General features: G+C 43.3%; 1 protein-coding gene across 1 annotated transcript in view; it reads right to left on the reverse strand.

The window, feature by feature from the left end:
* LOC134608633 (cytochrome b5) overlaps window positions 1-15978 on the reverse strand; it is a 35822-nt gene extending 19844 nt beyond the window's left edge. Inside the window, exon 1 of the mRNA XM_063451617.1 lies at window positions 15752-15978. Coding sequence (XP_063307687.1) covers window positions 15752-15874 — 123 coding nt within the window. The 5' untranslated portion in view covers window positions 15875-15978. The remainder of the gene's footprint in view (window positions 1-15751) is intronic.
* Between the last annotated feature and the right edge of the window lie 1626 nt (window positions 15979-17604).

Raw genomic sequence — 17604 nt, forward strand, 5'->3', positions numbered from 1 at the left:
AGAGGGGAGGGTAGCATTATATGAGGAGGTAGCCAGAGAGTGAAATGAGAAGGTAGGGATGGATGAGAGTTTGGAATGGAGATCAGCTGAGAGTTGCTGGAGGGCAAGAGAATTCCCCTCCTGAGTTGCAGGGGGCGGGGGGGAGTTAGGTTGAGGGTATTGGGTGTGGAGGGAACTCGAGAACAAATGATAAAGGTGGTGGTCCGATAGAGGAAATGGAGTATTACAGAGATTGGAGACTGAGTATGCATTTGCAAAAATAAGATCTAGGGTATTGCCAGCTACATGTATGGGAGAATTAGCCCAGACGCCAGCATTAAAATTGTTGCACACCTGCGCCTTGACGAAAAACGCAATGGGTCTGCCCAACTTGTCCCTCTGCCTGCTTTCTTGCCAAGTGTGTGAGCTGAAGGAGTGGTGGGAAGAGGAAGGGTCTGCCTCACAGGGGCACAAGTCTGTGGAATGAGATGTAGAACTACAAGCAGCGCAGGACCGGGGCCTCAATCCGGAAAGGTGTCGGCAGAACAACTCTGTGTCCATCTGGCACCCATCTATCCTGATGTTAAATTGGGCCAGATGAGTTGCTTTCTTGGTCGACACTGATTTGTGGTAATCATAGAATGAGGAACCCCCGTACTTGATGCCTAAGTCAACCACTTTGTGCATGTATAAGTCCAGTCCCTTCCTTCTATGCAGATACACTGAACAGTGTAGGTGGGGGGGAGGGGGTGGGGGGGAGGGAGTGGGGTGCTACTCGGCATGTTAGGGATTACCAGGGGAGGACCTGAAGGGCCTGGTAAGTCACCTGGAGTGGCAATGGCAGATTCACAGAACAGAAAAATACACGAACGGTCAATATACAGTAAGAAGGGAGCCTATCCACGAGTTTTTAGGCCTGAACGTGGGAAATAACCAAACGTTATTTGCCCCGTGGTGCTTACGTGTACGTGCCGGTCGAGTGTGCGGAAGCCGGGTACCGCGTCTGAGGAGAAGCCGGGTGGAAGGACCGGAGGTCGGAGGCAGTGGACACGGCAGGCGACAGGAACTGTTTTGCGGGAATCTCGGACTGGAAGTGCTGGTTGCTATGGTGAGTCAATCAGCATGAACGGCAGAGGTCAGTAGGGGCTGAGAGTTTAAGTGGAGGACATAACTCCTCCCACAAATACAGGCCTAAAGGGCCTTTTAACATGTACATACATACACACAAAACACACCTATGCTATTCCAAGCACCATAACTACTTTAGGACGTGGTCATGGTGCAAGGAGTGTCTGTGTGCAGTATTTCAATATGAAATCCTGTACATACAATGAGATATATAAATGCATGCATACACATATAAAGTAGATCAGACATTGTATCTGCTAAAGATTTTGTAATCTTTAACTATTACAAAATATCACTTTACAGTGTATCCACAAGAGTGAATTACTGTGCATTCAAAGTGAATTAAAAATGTTAAATCACAAACCACACGGTACTGAATAATCCGGTTTAGTAAGGTGTAAGGGATTATGTGCTATAAACGTGGAATCAGTTGATGGGTGGGGTGGGTAATTCATTTTATTCAGCACAATACAGATCTTGTTTGTATACGGTGTGTACTTGCCCACTATTCTTCTAACTCAGGTTTTTGGTTTGGTGCATAACACATTATAAGGCTGAAGGCAACATGTAGTACTAAAGAGGAGGTTGTGAAATGATCAATACATATTCCAAACTCAGAATTTTGAACTTTCAAACAGCCCAAAGTCCTTTTTGAACACATCACTTAGCAAACCTGTATTTGGGCAACTTGCCAGTTGAAAATTCACTGGCAACTCAGAAACTGCCACAATACGTTCAATAAAAAGTCAACCATCAGCAGCTTTAAAGAGAATGAAACACCTAATTAATGGGTTACTCTAAGCATGATAACCATTTAATTGATTTGAAGTGGTCATGGTGCCTCAAGTCTGTATGTGCAGCTTTTTGCAAGCACCAGGTCTTTTTAAATCACTATATAAATCCCTAGTCAGTAAGACTATTTAAATCATGACTTAAACATAAAGACTAAATCATTTTTTCTTTGGGCAAGAGACATTACTTTGTTTTTTCTATCAGAATGCACAATATCTTACAGAGACTAGTTTCTTGGAGTTGGTTTCATCCATTAATCTGAACAAGGACAACATGTAGCAACCTTGCACTATAGTATCACGCAGATATTCATCAAAGTGAAGAAATATCTAATTCTATAGACAGCTGTAATTCCACAAGTATAAAAAGATAAAACATTTATGAAGGACGCATGTAGATCTATGAGAAAAAGTGCTGCTTTAAACAAATAAAAGTAACTCAAAATAAAAATGTTGTCCAAAAGTGCATTTAATAAATTGTGGCAAAAAGAAAAATCTGCATTTGCTAAAATAAATAAAAATAAAAAACCATAACATGTGCTCCTTTCAAAGGCTCAAAGACGTACCCATCTTCCCTTATAAGTTGTGTATAACTTCAGGATAAGGATTGGCTCTAAGGGCTGCGTCGGCCTCCTCTTCCCCCCTTCCCATCCACAGGGAGGCGGGGGGAGAGGCCGGTGGACCAGCGTGTGGGCTTTGGACTCTGGACCCTTCAAGTAGATCGCCCCAGCTGCAAAGTGTGTCTCTTGTTTTTTATTTTTATTTAATTGCTGTAGCAGAAGTTCACACCTTCCCTTACCAAAAAAGGGAAACCATTGTATTCCTAGTCTATATCCGCCCTCAGCACAGAAAGGTTTAAAAATCCTTTTGTCACTTACCTGAATCCAGCACAGATTTCCCTCTGCCTTTGCCCCTCCAACCAGATTTCAGGGACCTAATCCACAAGTGCGTCAAGAGCCGGGAATGCATTAGGACAACCTCATAGAAAAGCATTGGATCACTGCTTTCCTGTGGGGTTTTAGCCGACGCTGAATGTACTCATGCATAGTGTAAAGGACGTCCAGCATCAGTTAGGCGACCAAAAGCGCTTGTAGTTGCTGTCTGGTAGGCAGCCACTAGAGGTAGAGGTAATTATTGCAGTTTCTCAATAACTGCAATAATTACCATTGCAGGGTTAAACTGACAGGGACCGTGCACCCAGACTACTTCAATGAGCTGAAGTGGTCTGGGTGCCAATGTTTTTCCTTTAATGGGCTGCTTCACAGCTTACGGTGTTATATCTAGGCAGCGAGTATGAGCGTTGTGTTCACAGCTCTGTTCACAACAAAATGGTGTATGGAGAGGTAAGTCAGTTGTGCTGAGTAGTACTAAAGAGCTGAACTATATACACCTTACTGGACAGAAATTGTCAAATGCAACATTACAGTGTACATTTTCAATTGACAAAAAAAAAAAAAACACAAAAAAAACCCCCACAACATCCTGAATAGTTTCCTTTAAAAGCAACGCTAAAGTGTTAGGACCGTAGTGCCTCTCTGAACCCCTGATGTGGGTACCTATTGTCAGGGTACCTGAGGTCTCTACCTCTGGGAGAGGTAGAGACTTAGACGTCTATCCATCCGGACGGTCTGTTTCCCATGTTCCTCGTGGTCCACCCGGTCACATAAACGCCGGCCGCGAGGGAGTCACTTCCTTTTGTAGCATGACGTCCGGAAGTCGACGTCAAGACGCCAACCCGGAACGACCTGTCACTCAATTGTTTGGAGACTAATCAGGACTCGTCGGAGGCGTGTCTACCCCTCTGAGCCAGGGTATTTAACAGTGCTTCTCTCATTTGCTCATTGCCCTGTTGTGGTTCTAGCCTGCCTAGTCACACAGTGCTCTGGTATTTTCTGTTATCCCTTTGGTTCCGACCCGGCTTGTTTGACTTACTCTGTTTACCTCTGTTATCCTTGACCCGGCTTGTTCCTCGCTTACCTGTCCTCTCGTTCCCTCGACCTCGGCTTGTCTCTGACCATTCTCTATATTCTCTGTACGTTAGTCCGGCCATTTTAAGGTCCGGTATACGTATCCTGTCCTGTTTGTACTCTGCGTGTTGGATCCCTGTCCCGATCCTGACACCTATAGTGTCACTTTCATAATAAAGACAACCTAAAAATGAACTGAAAAGGTCCATCTTCATTCTATTATAGAATCTGGACGATGTCACCTGATTGCCCTGCCCCTCCACTTCCTATGGATGTTAGAGGCTTCAATCAAGAAAGCCTTGGATTGGACGCCACTGAACTCTTGTGATGGATGAATGAACAGATGTGGCAGAGAGGAAATGCTTCAGACAAGTATATCTTCTTTCACACAATCCCCCCAAAACAACTGCTGAAAATGTCATGCCACCTGAGGTTTTTTGAACATTTTTTTTTTTTTTTTATCCACAGAATAAATGTGTTTTTACTTTGAGTGCTCCAAAACAAAGCAGCACTACTTACACACGTATACCCTGCTAATTCGGTAAACCACTGAAGTAAAGAAATTTACAGACTTTTTTTACCTCCTAGTTGCTAGAGAATGTAAACTCCTTAAAAACATGTTTATACAATCATACATTATGTGTATATTAATATATTAAAAAGAACAGTTTGGGCACCAAAACAACAAAAAGGAAGTTGTTATGGTGCCAGGAGATCACAGGTGCTGGTTTACCTTAAGGGGTCAAACCATTCACAAATGGTACCACCCCAAAGTCTCCTCTCCTGTGCCATATCTCTCTGCCTCCTCCACATCTGCTTTGCCAAAATCGTTAGAACAGAAGCCTGGGAGCAACCCTGCCCAACGGCTCTCCTTGGCTCCAGTTTTGACAAAGCAGATGTAGAGGGGGCAGAGAAAAACAGACCCAAAATAAAATGGAAAATGCAAAAAAAGAAAATAATAAATTCTACCACTGTACTTAATGCTATCCTTACAATAACAGGAATTCAGACTATAACTGCAAAGCACTGTATTAACAAAGATCTCTAAATTGACTTATTAGCTTTCTTTTTTTGTTTTGTTTTTTTAATAGAAATTAAAAAAAAAATTAATCATCACACTAGGAAAAGGTGCTCAAAAGAACTATTAGCAATGTTTAAAATATTTGTCACCCAAATTAAAATGGCATAATAAAAAAGTCATATTAAATCCAGGCTAAAAATATATGTACTGTAAAAATAAGCACATAAGCCATTTAACAATATTAAAAGTAGTTCTATGTCCAACACTATAAACCATGTATAAAATGAATCAATATGTGCTTGATTAGGGCATAATTGTGGATACTTGTGTAGTAGTAGTACTACAAAGACCGTGTATATTGGCAGCATTCAGAAGACAAAACCCGAAATGTCCTTGGAGCATAAACTTGCTTTACCTTTGGCTACACTTCTGTACTCAGTTTAAAGTTTACATAAAGCCTGCAATCAAACTGATGTAACCAAGAGATTAGATAAACAAGCTTATTTTAAATTCTGTCTTAAAAGGGTATCAAAGATTATTTCCTTTTTGGTTTGTTTACCACTTACCTGTTTCCAACGCAGAGGTACCTGGACGCTGGCTTGGTCTTCTCCTCCAACGCGCCATGCATGTATCAGGTCTTCTCCATAAAGGAAAGCATAGATTCAATGCTTTCCTATGGGGATTTGTAAAACGTTGGACATCCTCATGCAAAGCGTGAGGACGCCCAGCGTTGTTTCACAGAGTTAAACTCTGAACTGCAGGAAACGCCTCTAGTGGCGGTTTGGTAGACAGCCACTAGATGCAGCTTTGACTCTGCAATGTAAACAATGCAGTTTCTATAAAAAAAATGTATTTTTTTAAAATTACACGGTAAAGGGACAGGTATACTGCACCCAGAGCACTTTAATTAGTAATTTTCGGAAAGTATACAAAATATGGAGTGCAACATTAGGATAAGAATTCGGCTGCCATTCTTCATTTGGAGGGGTAACAGATTGGTATAGGTCAGTGATGGCGAACCTTTTTGAGCCCGAGTGCCCAAACCGCAATACATGCCAATTTTTTTCCCCTCAAAGTGCCAACATGGCAATTAAACCTGAATACTGAGGTTTACGTTTAGAAAAAACTATTCGTACAGTTAACAACTTTTGTTTTAAAAGAAGAACACAACAGGGAGTTAAATTATACAAATTTTAAATAATGATATAAATTACGCTTATATTTATTAGTATCTCCAACAAATGCAATACATACACACAGACTGCTGAACACATTCACACACCAACTGCTTAATACATACACACACCGAGACACAGACAGACTGCTAAATACACACACAGTCAGCTAAATACACGCACACTGCTGAGTACACAGTCCGCTAAATACACGCACACTGCTAAGTACAGTCTGCTGAATACACGCACGCAGTCTGCTGAATACACACACACACTGCTGAATACACACACACACACACACACACACACACACACTGCTTAATAAATAAAGACTGCTGAACACACACACACACACACATATACTGCATTGAGGGGTGCAGTGTATGTGTCTGTGTGCAATGCTGTGTGTGGGGGGTTGGGGTGTTGTGTGTGGGGGGGTAGGGTGCTGTGTGTGGGGGGGGTAGGGTGCTGTGTGTGGGGGGGGTAGGGTGCTGTGTGTGGGGGGGGGTAGGGTGCTGTGTGGGTGGGGGGGATAGGGTGCTGTGTGGGTGGGGGGGGTAGGGTGCTGTGTGTGGGGGGGTAGGGTGCTGTGTGTGGGGGGGTAGGGTGCTGTGTGTGGGGGGGTAGGGTGCTGTGTGTGGGGGGGTAGGGTGCTGTGTGTGGGGGGGTAGGGTGCTGTGTGTGGGGGGGTAGGGTGCTGTGTGTGGGGGGGTAGGGTGCTGTGTGTGGGGGGGTAGGGTGCTGTGTGTGGGGGGGTAGGGTGCTGTGTGTGGGGGGGTAGGGTGCTGTGTGTGGGGGGTAGGGTGCTGTGTGTGGGGGGGTAGGGTGCTGTGTGTGGGGGGGTAGGGTGCTGTGTGGGGGGGGGAAGGGTGCTGTGTGTGTGGGGGGGGAAAGGGTGCTGTGTGTGTTTTTTGGGTAAAGGGTGCTGTGTGTGTTTTTTTGGGGAAAGGGTGCTGTGTGTGTTTTTTTGGGGAAAGGGTGCTGTGTGTGTTTTTTTGGGGAAAGGGTGCTGTGTGTGTTTTTTTGGGGAAAGGGTGCTGTGTGTGTTTTTTGGGGAAAGGGTGCTGTGTGTGTTTTTTGGGGAAAGGGTGCTGTGTGTGTTTTTTGGGGAAAGGGTGCTGTGTGTGTTTTTTGGGGAAAGGGTGCTGTGTGTGTTTTTTGGGGAAAGGGTGCTGTGTGTGTTTTTTGGGGAAAGGGTGCTGTGTGTGTGGGGGAAAGGGTGCTGTGTGTGGGGGGGGGAAAGGGTGCTGTGTGTGGGGGGGGAAAGGGTGCTGTGTGTGGGGGGGGAAAGGGTGCTGTGTGTGGGGGGGAAAGGGTGCTGTGTGTGGGGGGGGGGGAAAGGGTGCTGTGTGTGGGGGGGGGAAAGGGTGCTGTGTGTGGGGGGGGGAAAGGGTGCTGTGTGTGGGGGGGGAAAGGGTGCTGTGTGTGGGGGGGGAAAGGGTGCTGTGTGTGGGGGGGGGAAAGGGTGCTGTGCGTGTGGGGGGGGAAGGGTGCTGTGTGTGTGGGGGGGTAGGGGTGCTGTGTGTGTGGGGGGGAAAGGGTGCTGTGTGGGGGGGGAAAGGGTGCTGTGTGTGGGGGGGAAAGGGTGCTGTGTGTGGGGGGTAGGGGTGCTGTGTGTGTGGGGGGTAGGGGTGCTGTGTGTGTGGGGGGTAGGGGTGCTGTGTGGGGGGGGGGGTAGGGGTGCTGTGTGGGGGGGGGTAGGGGTGCTGTGTGGGGGGGGGGTAGGGGTGCTGTGTGTGGGGGGGGGGTAGGGGTGCTGTGTGTGGGGGGGGGTAGGGGTGCTGTGTGTGGGGGGGGTAGGGGTGCTGTGTGTGTGGGGGTAGGGGTGCTGTGTGTGTGGGGGTAGGGGTGCTGTGTGTGGGGGTAGGGGTGCTGTGTGTGGGGGTAGGGGTGCTGTGTGTGGGGGTAGGGGTGCTGTGTGTGGGGGTAGGGGTGCTGTGTGTGTGGGGGGTAGGGGTGCTGTGTGTGGGGGGGGTAGGGGTGCTGTGTGTGTGGGGGGTAGGGGTGCTGTGTGTGTGGGGGGTAGGGGTGCTGTGTGTGTGTGGGGTAGGGGTGCTGTGTGTGTGGGGGGGTAGGGGTGCTTTGTGTGTGGGGGGGTAGGGGTGCTGTGTGTGGGGGGGAAAGGGTGCTGTGGGTAGGGGTGCTGTGGGTAGGGGTGCTGTGTGTAGAGGGGGTGCTGTGTGTAGAGGGGGTAGGGGTGCTGTGTGTAGAAGGGGTAGGGGTGCTGTGGGTAGGGGGGTAGGGGTGCTGTGGTTAGGGGTGCTGTGGGTAGGGGTGCTGTGGGTAGGGGTGCTGTGGGTAGGGGTGCTGTGGGTAGGGGTGCTGTGGGTAGGGGTGCTGTGGGTAGGGGGTGCTGTGGGTAGGGGGTGCTGTGGGTAGGGGGTGCTGTGGGTAGGGGGTGATGTGGGTAGGGGGTGATGTGGGTAGGGGGGGTAGGGGTGCTGTGGGTAGGGGGTAGGGGTGCTGTGGGTAGGGGGTAGGGGTGCTGTGGGTAGGAGTGCTGTGGTTAGTGGGGGTAGGGGTGCTGTGGTTAGTGGGGGTAGGGGTGCTGTGGGTAGGGGTGCTGTGGGTAGGGGTGCTGTGGGTAGGGGGGTAGGGGTGCTGTGGGTAGGGATGCTGTGGGTGGGTTAAAAAAATCAGTATCCCCCCCTTCCCTTCTTATTACCTTTGGTGAAGGGGAGGGGGGGGGGGACACAGCCATCCCTGGTGGTCTGGTGGTGGTATGCAGGACAGGAGGACAGGTCCTGCAGCTCTCCTGTCCTCCCGCGCGATGCTGTGTGGAGCGTTGCCATGGTAACGCGCGGCAACGCTCCACACAGCTCCCGTTTTGGGCAGGCAGGTGCCTACTCTGCAGTGATTGTAAACGTATGGCCGCGTGCCCACAGAGAGGGCCCGGCGTGCCACCTGTGGCACGCGTGCCATAGGTTCGCCATCACTGGTATAGGTAGTGTGATGAGGAGGAAGTTATCTTTGAGATATACATACATTGAATTAATATTTTTTAACATTTGCTATCACGTTATACATACAGAATTTGCAATTGGTGCACAAAAATTACAGACCCTATGTTTACAATTTAACTACACACAAACCAAAAACATCACTATTCTCTCTCTCACCCCCATACTGCTGCCCTGTATGCAAATACACAGCCTGGCAACACATATGCACTACTGCATTTAAACATCCTGCCACAATAGCTGATCTTCTCAGTCAACAAATTTCCTCCAAATATGAATGGAAGTATTGTAGAAGTATCATTTCTGCTTTAGACATAAATCTTAAATGGAAGGAAGACTAGAGTTACCCCTGGTAAGGCATATGGGATCCAAGCAGTAAGGGCTGCAGAAAGAGATTGTACTGCCGGCCCTCTTCTTCTATAAGAGATTTAAGAGGACTCCACTTAAAGGAACACTATAGGGCCAGGAACACAAACATGGTTTTCCTGACCCTATAATGTTAAAAACACAATCTAGCCCCCTGACCTTCTTTGCCTCACTAAACTAGTGTGTGTTTGTGTAATGTGTATGTGTTTACGAATGCAGAGTGTATGTGTGTTTGTATAGTGTGTGTATATGAATGCAGAGCGTGTGTGCGTAGTGTGTGCATATGAATGCAGGGCGTGTGTGTGCATATGAATGCAGGGCGTGTGTGTGCATATGAATGCAGGGCGTGTGTGTGCATATGAATGCAGGGCGTGTGTGTGCATATGAATGCAGGGCGTGTGTGTGCATATGAATGCAGGGCGTGTGTGTGCATATGAATGCAGGGCGTGTGTGTGCATATGAATGCAGAGCGTGTGTGTGCATATGAATGCAGAGCGTGCGTGTGCATATGAATGCAGAGCGTGCGTGTGCATATGAATGCAGAGCGTGTGTGTGCATATGAATGCAGAGCGTGTGCGTGCATATGAATGCAGAGCGTGTGCGTGCGTAGTGTGTGTATATGAATGCAGAGCGCGCGCGCGTAGATGAATGCAGAGCGCGCGTGGAGTCATAGCCCCTATCTATAAATTGTTCCTTAAGAATATTAGCTTGATCTTCAAAGGAATTTAGGTTTGTACAATTACGTCTTACCCGAATAAATTGTCTCCTAGGGATATTATCCAGCCACGGTAAGGAATAGCAACTATCCATGTGGATATAACTATTGACATCCACAGATTTAAAAAACGTGCGAGTACTAATTTTGTGATCTTGTATAAAAATTTCTAGATCTAAAAAAATGGATACAATCTTTATTAATCTGTATATTCCACTGATTCGAATTTAAAATTGTAATAAAATCTAGAGCAGAGTCTTGGTCACCTTTCCAAATTAAAAAAATATCATCGATGTACCTTTAGTATAGGACCAGGTTCGCACTCCAATCAGATTCGCATAACTGGGTGCGAACCTGGTCCCCATAGCTGTCCCCCTACATTGTAAGAAAAAGTCATCCTCAAACCAGAACAAGTTGATACGGAGGATAAGGGATATCCCTTCCATAACAAAGTCCACCTGTTCGGCAGGATACAATGTGGAGGATTCTAAGAAAAAACGTGTAGCTTGACACCCTCTCTCATGATCAATACAGGTGTACAAGCTAGTAACATCACACGTAATAAATAAAAAGTCCTCTTTCCATATAAAGTTTTTCAAAATCTGTAATAGACTCAGAGTCTTTTAAGTAAGATGGACTCTTTTTAACCAATGGTTGAAGGTGTATGTCTACATACTTCGATAAAGTAGATAAAAGAGATCCAACCCCTGAGGCGATAGGTCTACTAGGGGGGTTGGATACATCCTTATGCAATTTTGGTAAAGTATAGATTACAGGAATTTTAGGTGATTTAATGTTTAAAAAGGTATATTCTTTTTAATTTATAATACCTTTAGAGAAACCTTTCTCCAAGTATTTCCTGAATTTCTCGTTAATATCTGCTTGTGGATTTTTTTCCAATTTCTTATAAGTGTTACAGTCTTCTAATTGACGTTCAATTTCTTAGATGTATTTATCTCTATCCATCAGAACCACACCACCCCCCTTGTCTGCTGGCTTAATTACTATTTGGGAATCTTTACCTAGATTTTGCATGGCCTGTCTTTCTTTTCTTGTCAGATTATCTTTCTTATTCATTTTAATTTGCTTAATGTCATTAACACATGCCCTTTCAAAGACTTTCATAGAATTGGATTTTAAATGTATAGGATAGAAGGATGACTGTGGTTTTAAATCTGTATGATTAAAACGAGACACTTCTACATTAATACTTTCCTCTTTCGGGGGATTCCGATCAAAAATTTTTTTTAAACATAATCTCCTCATAAATCTGTTAATGTCAGTATATGCCTCAAATTTGTCCATAATGCCGCTAGGTGCAAACTTAAAACCTTTATTTAAAACATTTCTTTCATTTAAATTAAGGACCTTTTTAGATAAATTAAAAATTCTTATTTCCTCATGATTTTTTCTTTTCGGTCTCTCCAATCTCTTTCCTCCTCTATGTCCCTGTATCGTCTTTTTTGGGGTATAGGAGTCCGAATAGGAGGTTCCCTCCATCTCCTCTCTAAAAAAGGAGTCGTTCTATGGTTATCCAAATCTCTAATCGGTTCAAATCGATTAGATATCTCAATTTCTCTCCTTGATCTCAATGGTGGACTGTTTTCCCTCCTATATCTTAGGGGAAAACTATCATATTTAACTGGGACATGTTTCTGTTTATGGCCAAATTCATTTGCTTTCTGACTATATTTTTTGTTCGTCGGTCTATTATATTTTGTTTCTATTATGTTATTGCTGTCCCTACGTTTATGGTGATTTCTTTTGACTTCAGTCCATTCCTGGGCTGAATTGTCATATCTCGATCTTCTTTCTAGAGTCTGATCATATATGGCGTTTTTAGTTTCATATTTATGGTTGGTCATATTAGGTCTAGATTTATTTTGATTGGAATTAGTCCTAGGTTTCTTACGAATATTATTTGTAGCGTAATCATTAGTATCTCTCTGATACTTATTTTTCTTTGAAGTAATAATCGAAGATTCCAATTTATCCACTCTTACCATAATTGTATTTGAGATAGATTTAAAATCACCTGTACCGATAAACGGTTCTAGTTTTGTACGGATTTCACCGATAATTTTAATTAATAAAGATTGTATCCATAAAGATCCGATTGTATCCATTTTTTAGAACTAGAAATTTTTATACAAGATCACAAAATTAGTACTCGCACGTTTTTTAAATCTGTGGATGTCAATAGTTATATCCACATGGATAGTTGCCATTCCTTACCGTGGCTGGATAATATCCCTAGGAGACAATTTATTCGGGTAAGACGTAATTGTACAGACCTAAATTCCTTTGAAGATCAAGCTAATATTCTTAAGGAACAATTTATAGATAGGGGCTATGACTCAGAAAAATTAGAAGATGAAATTAGGACTGTAAAAGAGATGAATAGAGAATCTCTTTTAGTATATAAATCTAGGGATAAGAAAAGGGATGACACGATCCCTATGATTTTTAATTATAGTAAGGAACATAAAACCCTAAAAAGAGTGCTCAACAAAAACGGGCATATCCTACAACAGGACACAGATATTTTACCTTATATTGAAAATAAACCTAAAATTGTGTTTAGGGGAGCAAAAAACCTTGGACAAATTTTAACAACAAGTTATCTAGATAAACCTAAGAATAATAACTTTTTGAGTAGTTAAAAGGATAATAATAAAGGTTTTCATTATTGTTGTGACTGCATGGGATGCAACACTTATAAAAATAAACCCAAAAAACTAGACAGTTTTAAGTCACGAGTAGGAACACCTAATTATAAAATTGATTCACTTATTACGTGTCATTCAAAAAATATTATATATGTTCTCGTATGTCCTTGTGGACTCCAATATGTTGGGAAGACATCAAGGACATTAAAAATAAGAATACGAGAGCATATCTATAATATAAAAAAAAGGTTTTTTGAAACACAATGTTTCCTTACATTTTTTGAAAAATCATGGAGGAGACCCCACAGGACTTAGTTTTTATGGCATTCAACATATTAGACCCCATTGGAGGGGTGGTCATGTGGAATCGACGTTGAGCCGTTTTGAGATGAGGTGGATCTTTAATTTGGACACCTTGTCTCCCAATGGTCTCAACGTGGATTTCGAAATGGCAGCGTTAATATGATTTTTAATATATATATTATATTATATTTATTTTAACTTTGTTTTCTTTTTCTCCTTTCTTATATTTTTAGAGGTATTGTTTCCCTGTTTTAATTATATCCTTGTATTTGTCCATATATGCAGCTATATATTGTCTATTATATGGGCATTTTTATTATGTTTTTCACTATGCTTTTTATTATAATGTATAACAAGTTGACTTATTTATTATATTTAAATGTGTTCAATGTATTAATAGCATGAGAATTGCCTCTTATTGTTACATTGTATTATGTTTGATAGATGCACTAATTGTATAATTGCAAGATTATTAGCTGTTTTCTAATTATAAGAACTGTTTGCCCTTTTACAAAATGGAATTCCTCCGGTCACTTCCGGGTTGCCGAACGGACGCATAAGAAATGACGTAATGATGGTCCATGTATCATGACGCAACGACGGAACGTGCGTCATGACGTTATACCGGAAGTAAAATCTGGCGGGAAATTTTACTTCCGGAAACATAGATTTAAAAAGGACGCCGGAAGAAGAGGACTTTATACACTTGAAAAAGACGAACTGTCGAAACGCGTTGTTTTTTTCGTATATTATCTTTTAGATTTTATTTATATTGTTATTTTATTTCAAGTAAATACTTTTTAAAGTTACAATATTTTGGTCTACCATCTATCTTTCCTGCATCTAGGACTAGACATCAGTGTCCATAGGAAGATCGTGGGGACATTCTGAATAGCTAGGAAAAGCTGATTTTCCACATGCGATTAAACCAGAGCCTGCTATTTTAGGCTCTATACATTGTGAGTGACCCATTACCTTTGCTTTTATCTCTTCTACTATTTACAGTTTTACACTATGTATGGACTTTTATATTTTACAGATTAAGCCCAAGAAACGGTTACTACTAAGTATATTTATTCTGTATTTCTTATTTGTATGTTGCACCCGCCACTTTGTTATATTGCTTTATCAACCAGTCCAATGCTTTCCCATAGGAAAACATAAGATTGGTTGAAATTGGACTGGTGCGGTGCTGGAATAAAAGTAAGATTTAACCCTATTAAGAAAAAGAGGGGGACGGCCACCTAAATAGTGTTTCTAGCACTATAGGGTCAGGAATACACTTTGTTCACTTCTCGTTTTTTTAGTACTGCTGCTCAACCTAACTTGCCTGCTGCTATGATTGCCGTGTGAACCTGCAACAGCAGCAAAGTTAGGTTGATTAAAAGTGACATTTTCTCAAAAAAAAAAAAAACAATAAAAAAAAAGCCCACAAACAATTTATTAAATGTAATATTCTAAGAAAAAAAAAGTCACTAGAAATGTCCTTAGGGAAATGGAAGTGTTTATATTTGTCAGATTACAGAGACAGGCTCTTAGCAAAACCACTATATAAAAGCTGTAGTTATGGTTTTCATAGTGTTGTTTGTTTAGGTTGTCTTATAGTACAGATGAAAATGTGTCATGTAAGTCTCACTACTCAATTCTCTGCAATTTAGGAATTAAATGCTTTTATTACCCTCGCTGCTAAACTCACACAGCCTCCATGAAAATAAGAGATTTCATTTTTTTTTTTTTAATAGTACAGTGTGATTACTTTAGAAGTTATTATCCTCTGCTAGGTTGATTGAAATGTAATCACACAAAAGGTGCCTGCTGTAGGATCTGGCAAGGCAAATTAAAGGACCACTCTACACCCCAAAAGCAATTCATCTTGCTGAAGTGCTTTATGGATGTGGAGTATCATAGTTTAGCCACAGTTTATAAAAGTGCTGATTTTTATGAGAAATGCATCCCCCTCGCTCACAGACCTAAGACCAGACGTGCAAGCGTGTGCACACGCTGGTGTGCATGCATGCAAGTGTGTGCATGTTCTTACAGCCGAATAACCTCTAGTGGCTGTCAGGAAGAAAAGCACTGCCACATTTACTGAACAACAATGGTTTACACTGCAAGTCTGAAATGACAGGAGCACCGCACCCAGATCACTTTATTAAGATGAAGTGGTGTGGATGCCAATAGTATCTCTTTACAAAAAAAATAATAAATAAATAAAATTATATATATATATCAGCTTTACTTTCAATTCAGCTACTTTGGTCGGTTACATCTCTCAACCCCTGTATCACAGAGATGCCATCCTGGAACTGGTTTTAAAGAGTCTCACATTCTCTGTTTGTGTTTACAAGTGACCCAACACATTGATCAACAGTGGGTGGCGAGTTAAAGAGCTGCAACACAGATACACACAAACCTGTATAAACCATTACTGTGTGTGGATGGCTGAGCATTGTGAGATATGTAGTCCATCATGCAAATAGTTTTGATACCAATGCAATACATGAATTTTATAAATATATACAGTATAGGTGTATCAGATAGGGTGTACTTATAATAGTATTCTCTCTCAATGCACTCTATAAATAAAGAACGTTGTCTATGATTTAAAGGGCTAGCTACACCTGATCCCAGTGAAAGCACCAACAACATACCATCACTGCCAGACAGTCATACCTACCTCTTCCAGGAACTTGGTGACGTCGTACACCTTGTTGTGGATGATGATCCAGGTGCTCTTGCTGTGGTTGTGTTTCTGTATCTCCTCCAGGGTGTAGTAGGTGGTCTTATCCCCGCTGGCCATGGTGCAGGCAGTGCGTTCCTCCCAGCAGACACAGGACAACTGACAGCATCCAAGCAGCCACTTCCTGACTCCTGCCAGGGTATCCCTGTCACTCAAACACAGGGCGGATCTCTGATTGGCTGCGAGCTTCGGCCAAGTCTCCCCGTTAGGCAGGAGGGCGGTGCGCGACGCGATTGGCTGAGCGGAGAGAGCGATTCGGGATTGGCTGGGCGAGCGGCGCGAAAGGGATTTTTGCAGCCACAGTGGGTGCGTGAGGAAAGAGGCGTAGGCGGCTCGTGACGTGAGCGGTCGGGGCTGTTTGCCGAGGATCCTCCCTGTGTAACCGAGGGCAGAAGGTTACTGTGTACAGAGGGCGGGGTACGGCGCGGCCTGGTCAGAGTGCAGGAGAGGAGCCCGGGCTGTGACAGGTCGAACACTCGGTATTACTCCAATCGGAGCGCTCCCACAGGGAGCATGGCGCCGCACGGGGGCAATGGTTACTGAGAGTAGGAAGGGCGCTGAGTGAGGCGGGGACACTGCAAGGGAGACTTCTAACTCCTGGTGTTCGGGGATTAAAACAAACAAGACAGAAAGTGTAGGCACGCCCCGTTCGATATTCTCTATGCAATGTCCAGTATCACAGGAAGTTGAGGAGTAAATAAAATAAAGAGAGCATTGAGAAATCTGGAGTCAGAAGCTGCAAGCAGTGAGTCTAGGGCTGGCAACCTCTGGCACTCCAGATCACTTGTGGGCTGTATCTCCTTAGTGCCCCTATAGCCATAATGCTGGCAAAGCATCAGGGGAAATGTAGTCCATATTATCTGGGGTGCAGAAGGTTGCCTATGCCATTTGTTGTACTACTACTGGTAGGTCCCCTTTTTCAAAGCCCTCTAGGCTGCTCTTTACACTGCATGTTGGAAAATCCAGCCCTTGTATCAGTGGACGTATAGTAAGAATGAACAGATTACAACTTAAAAAAAAATAAAACATTTTTTTTTAGTTCTGTATAAAATATAAAGCTGAGAGTTTTACATGTCATGGGAACCTGCCTGTAAAGTCTTGCATGAGTGAAAGCTGTTCAGCCTCCAAAACCTGTCTCCTGGGATGACTGACAACACGTGCAAATGCACCAAAACAAAGCTTACAGGAGCAAGGCAATGTAAGACAGAAAATTAATTCAATGCTTACTGATATTTTTAGTCCATGGTAGCACTACAGATGGATTACCTCCTTCCACTCCTAAATTGGACAGGAACACATAAAAGCGTCTCCATCCACTACATTCTCAGTCGTAGTCAAAAGCCACCAACTAGAAACAAAGTAAAGGCGGGTGTGTAGTGCTGCCATGGCCTTTATCTGGGAAAGAAACCTATAGGTAAGTATGTAATATTCTGTTTTCCTGAATATATCCATGGCTGTACTACAGGTGGTTAATACCCAAGCTAAAGACATAAGGGAGGGAGAAATAAGGAAACTAACAATAAGAATTATGCAAAATGAAATTAATTATTAGAAAATTAATTATAATGTAACTGAAAGAACATTCCTGCCAAATACACTGCTAGCTGATCTGACTACATCCAAACGATAAATATTTATAAAGGTGTTAAAGGACAGCCAAGTTGCAGTTGAACAAATGTGGTCAGGAAAAACATTAGTTGCAGCTGCCCATGAAGAACCAAGGATCTTGTGGAAAGAGCACGAAAACCCAATGGGACCAGAACTCCAGATGTCTGATAAGCCTAAGAAAT

Source organism: Pelobates fuscus, chromosome 4, assembly GCF_036172605.1.
Source record: "Pelobates fuscus isolate aPelFus1 chromosome 4, aPelFus1.pri, whole genome shotgun sequence".
Taxonomy (NCBI): domain Eukaryota; kingdom Metazoa; phylum Chordata; class Amphibia; order Anura; family Pelobatidae; genus Pelobates; species Pelobates fuscus.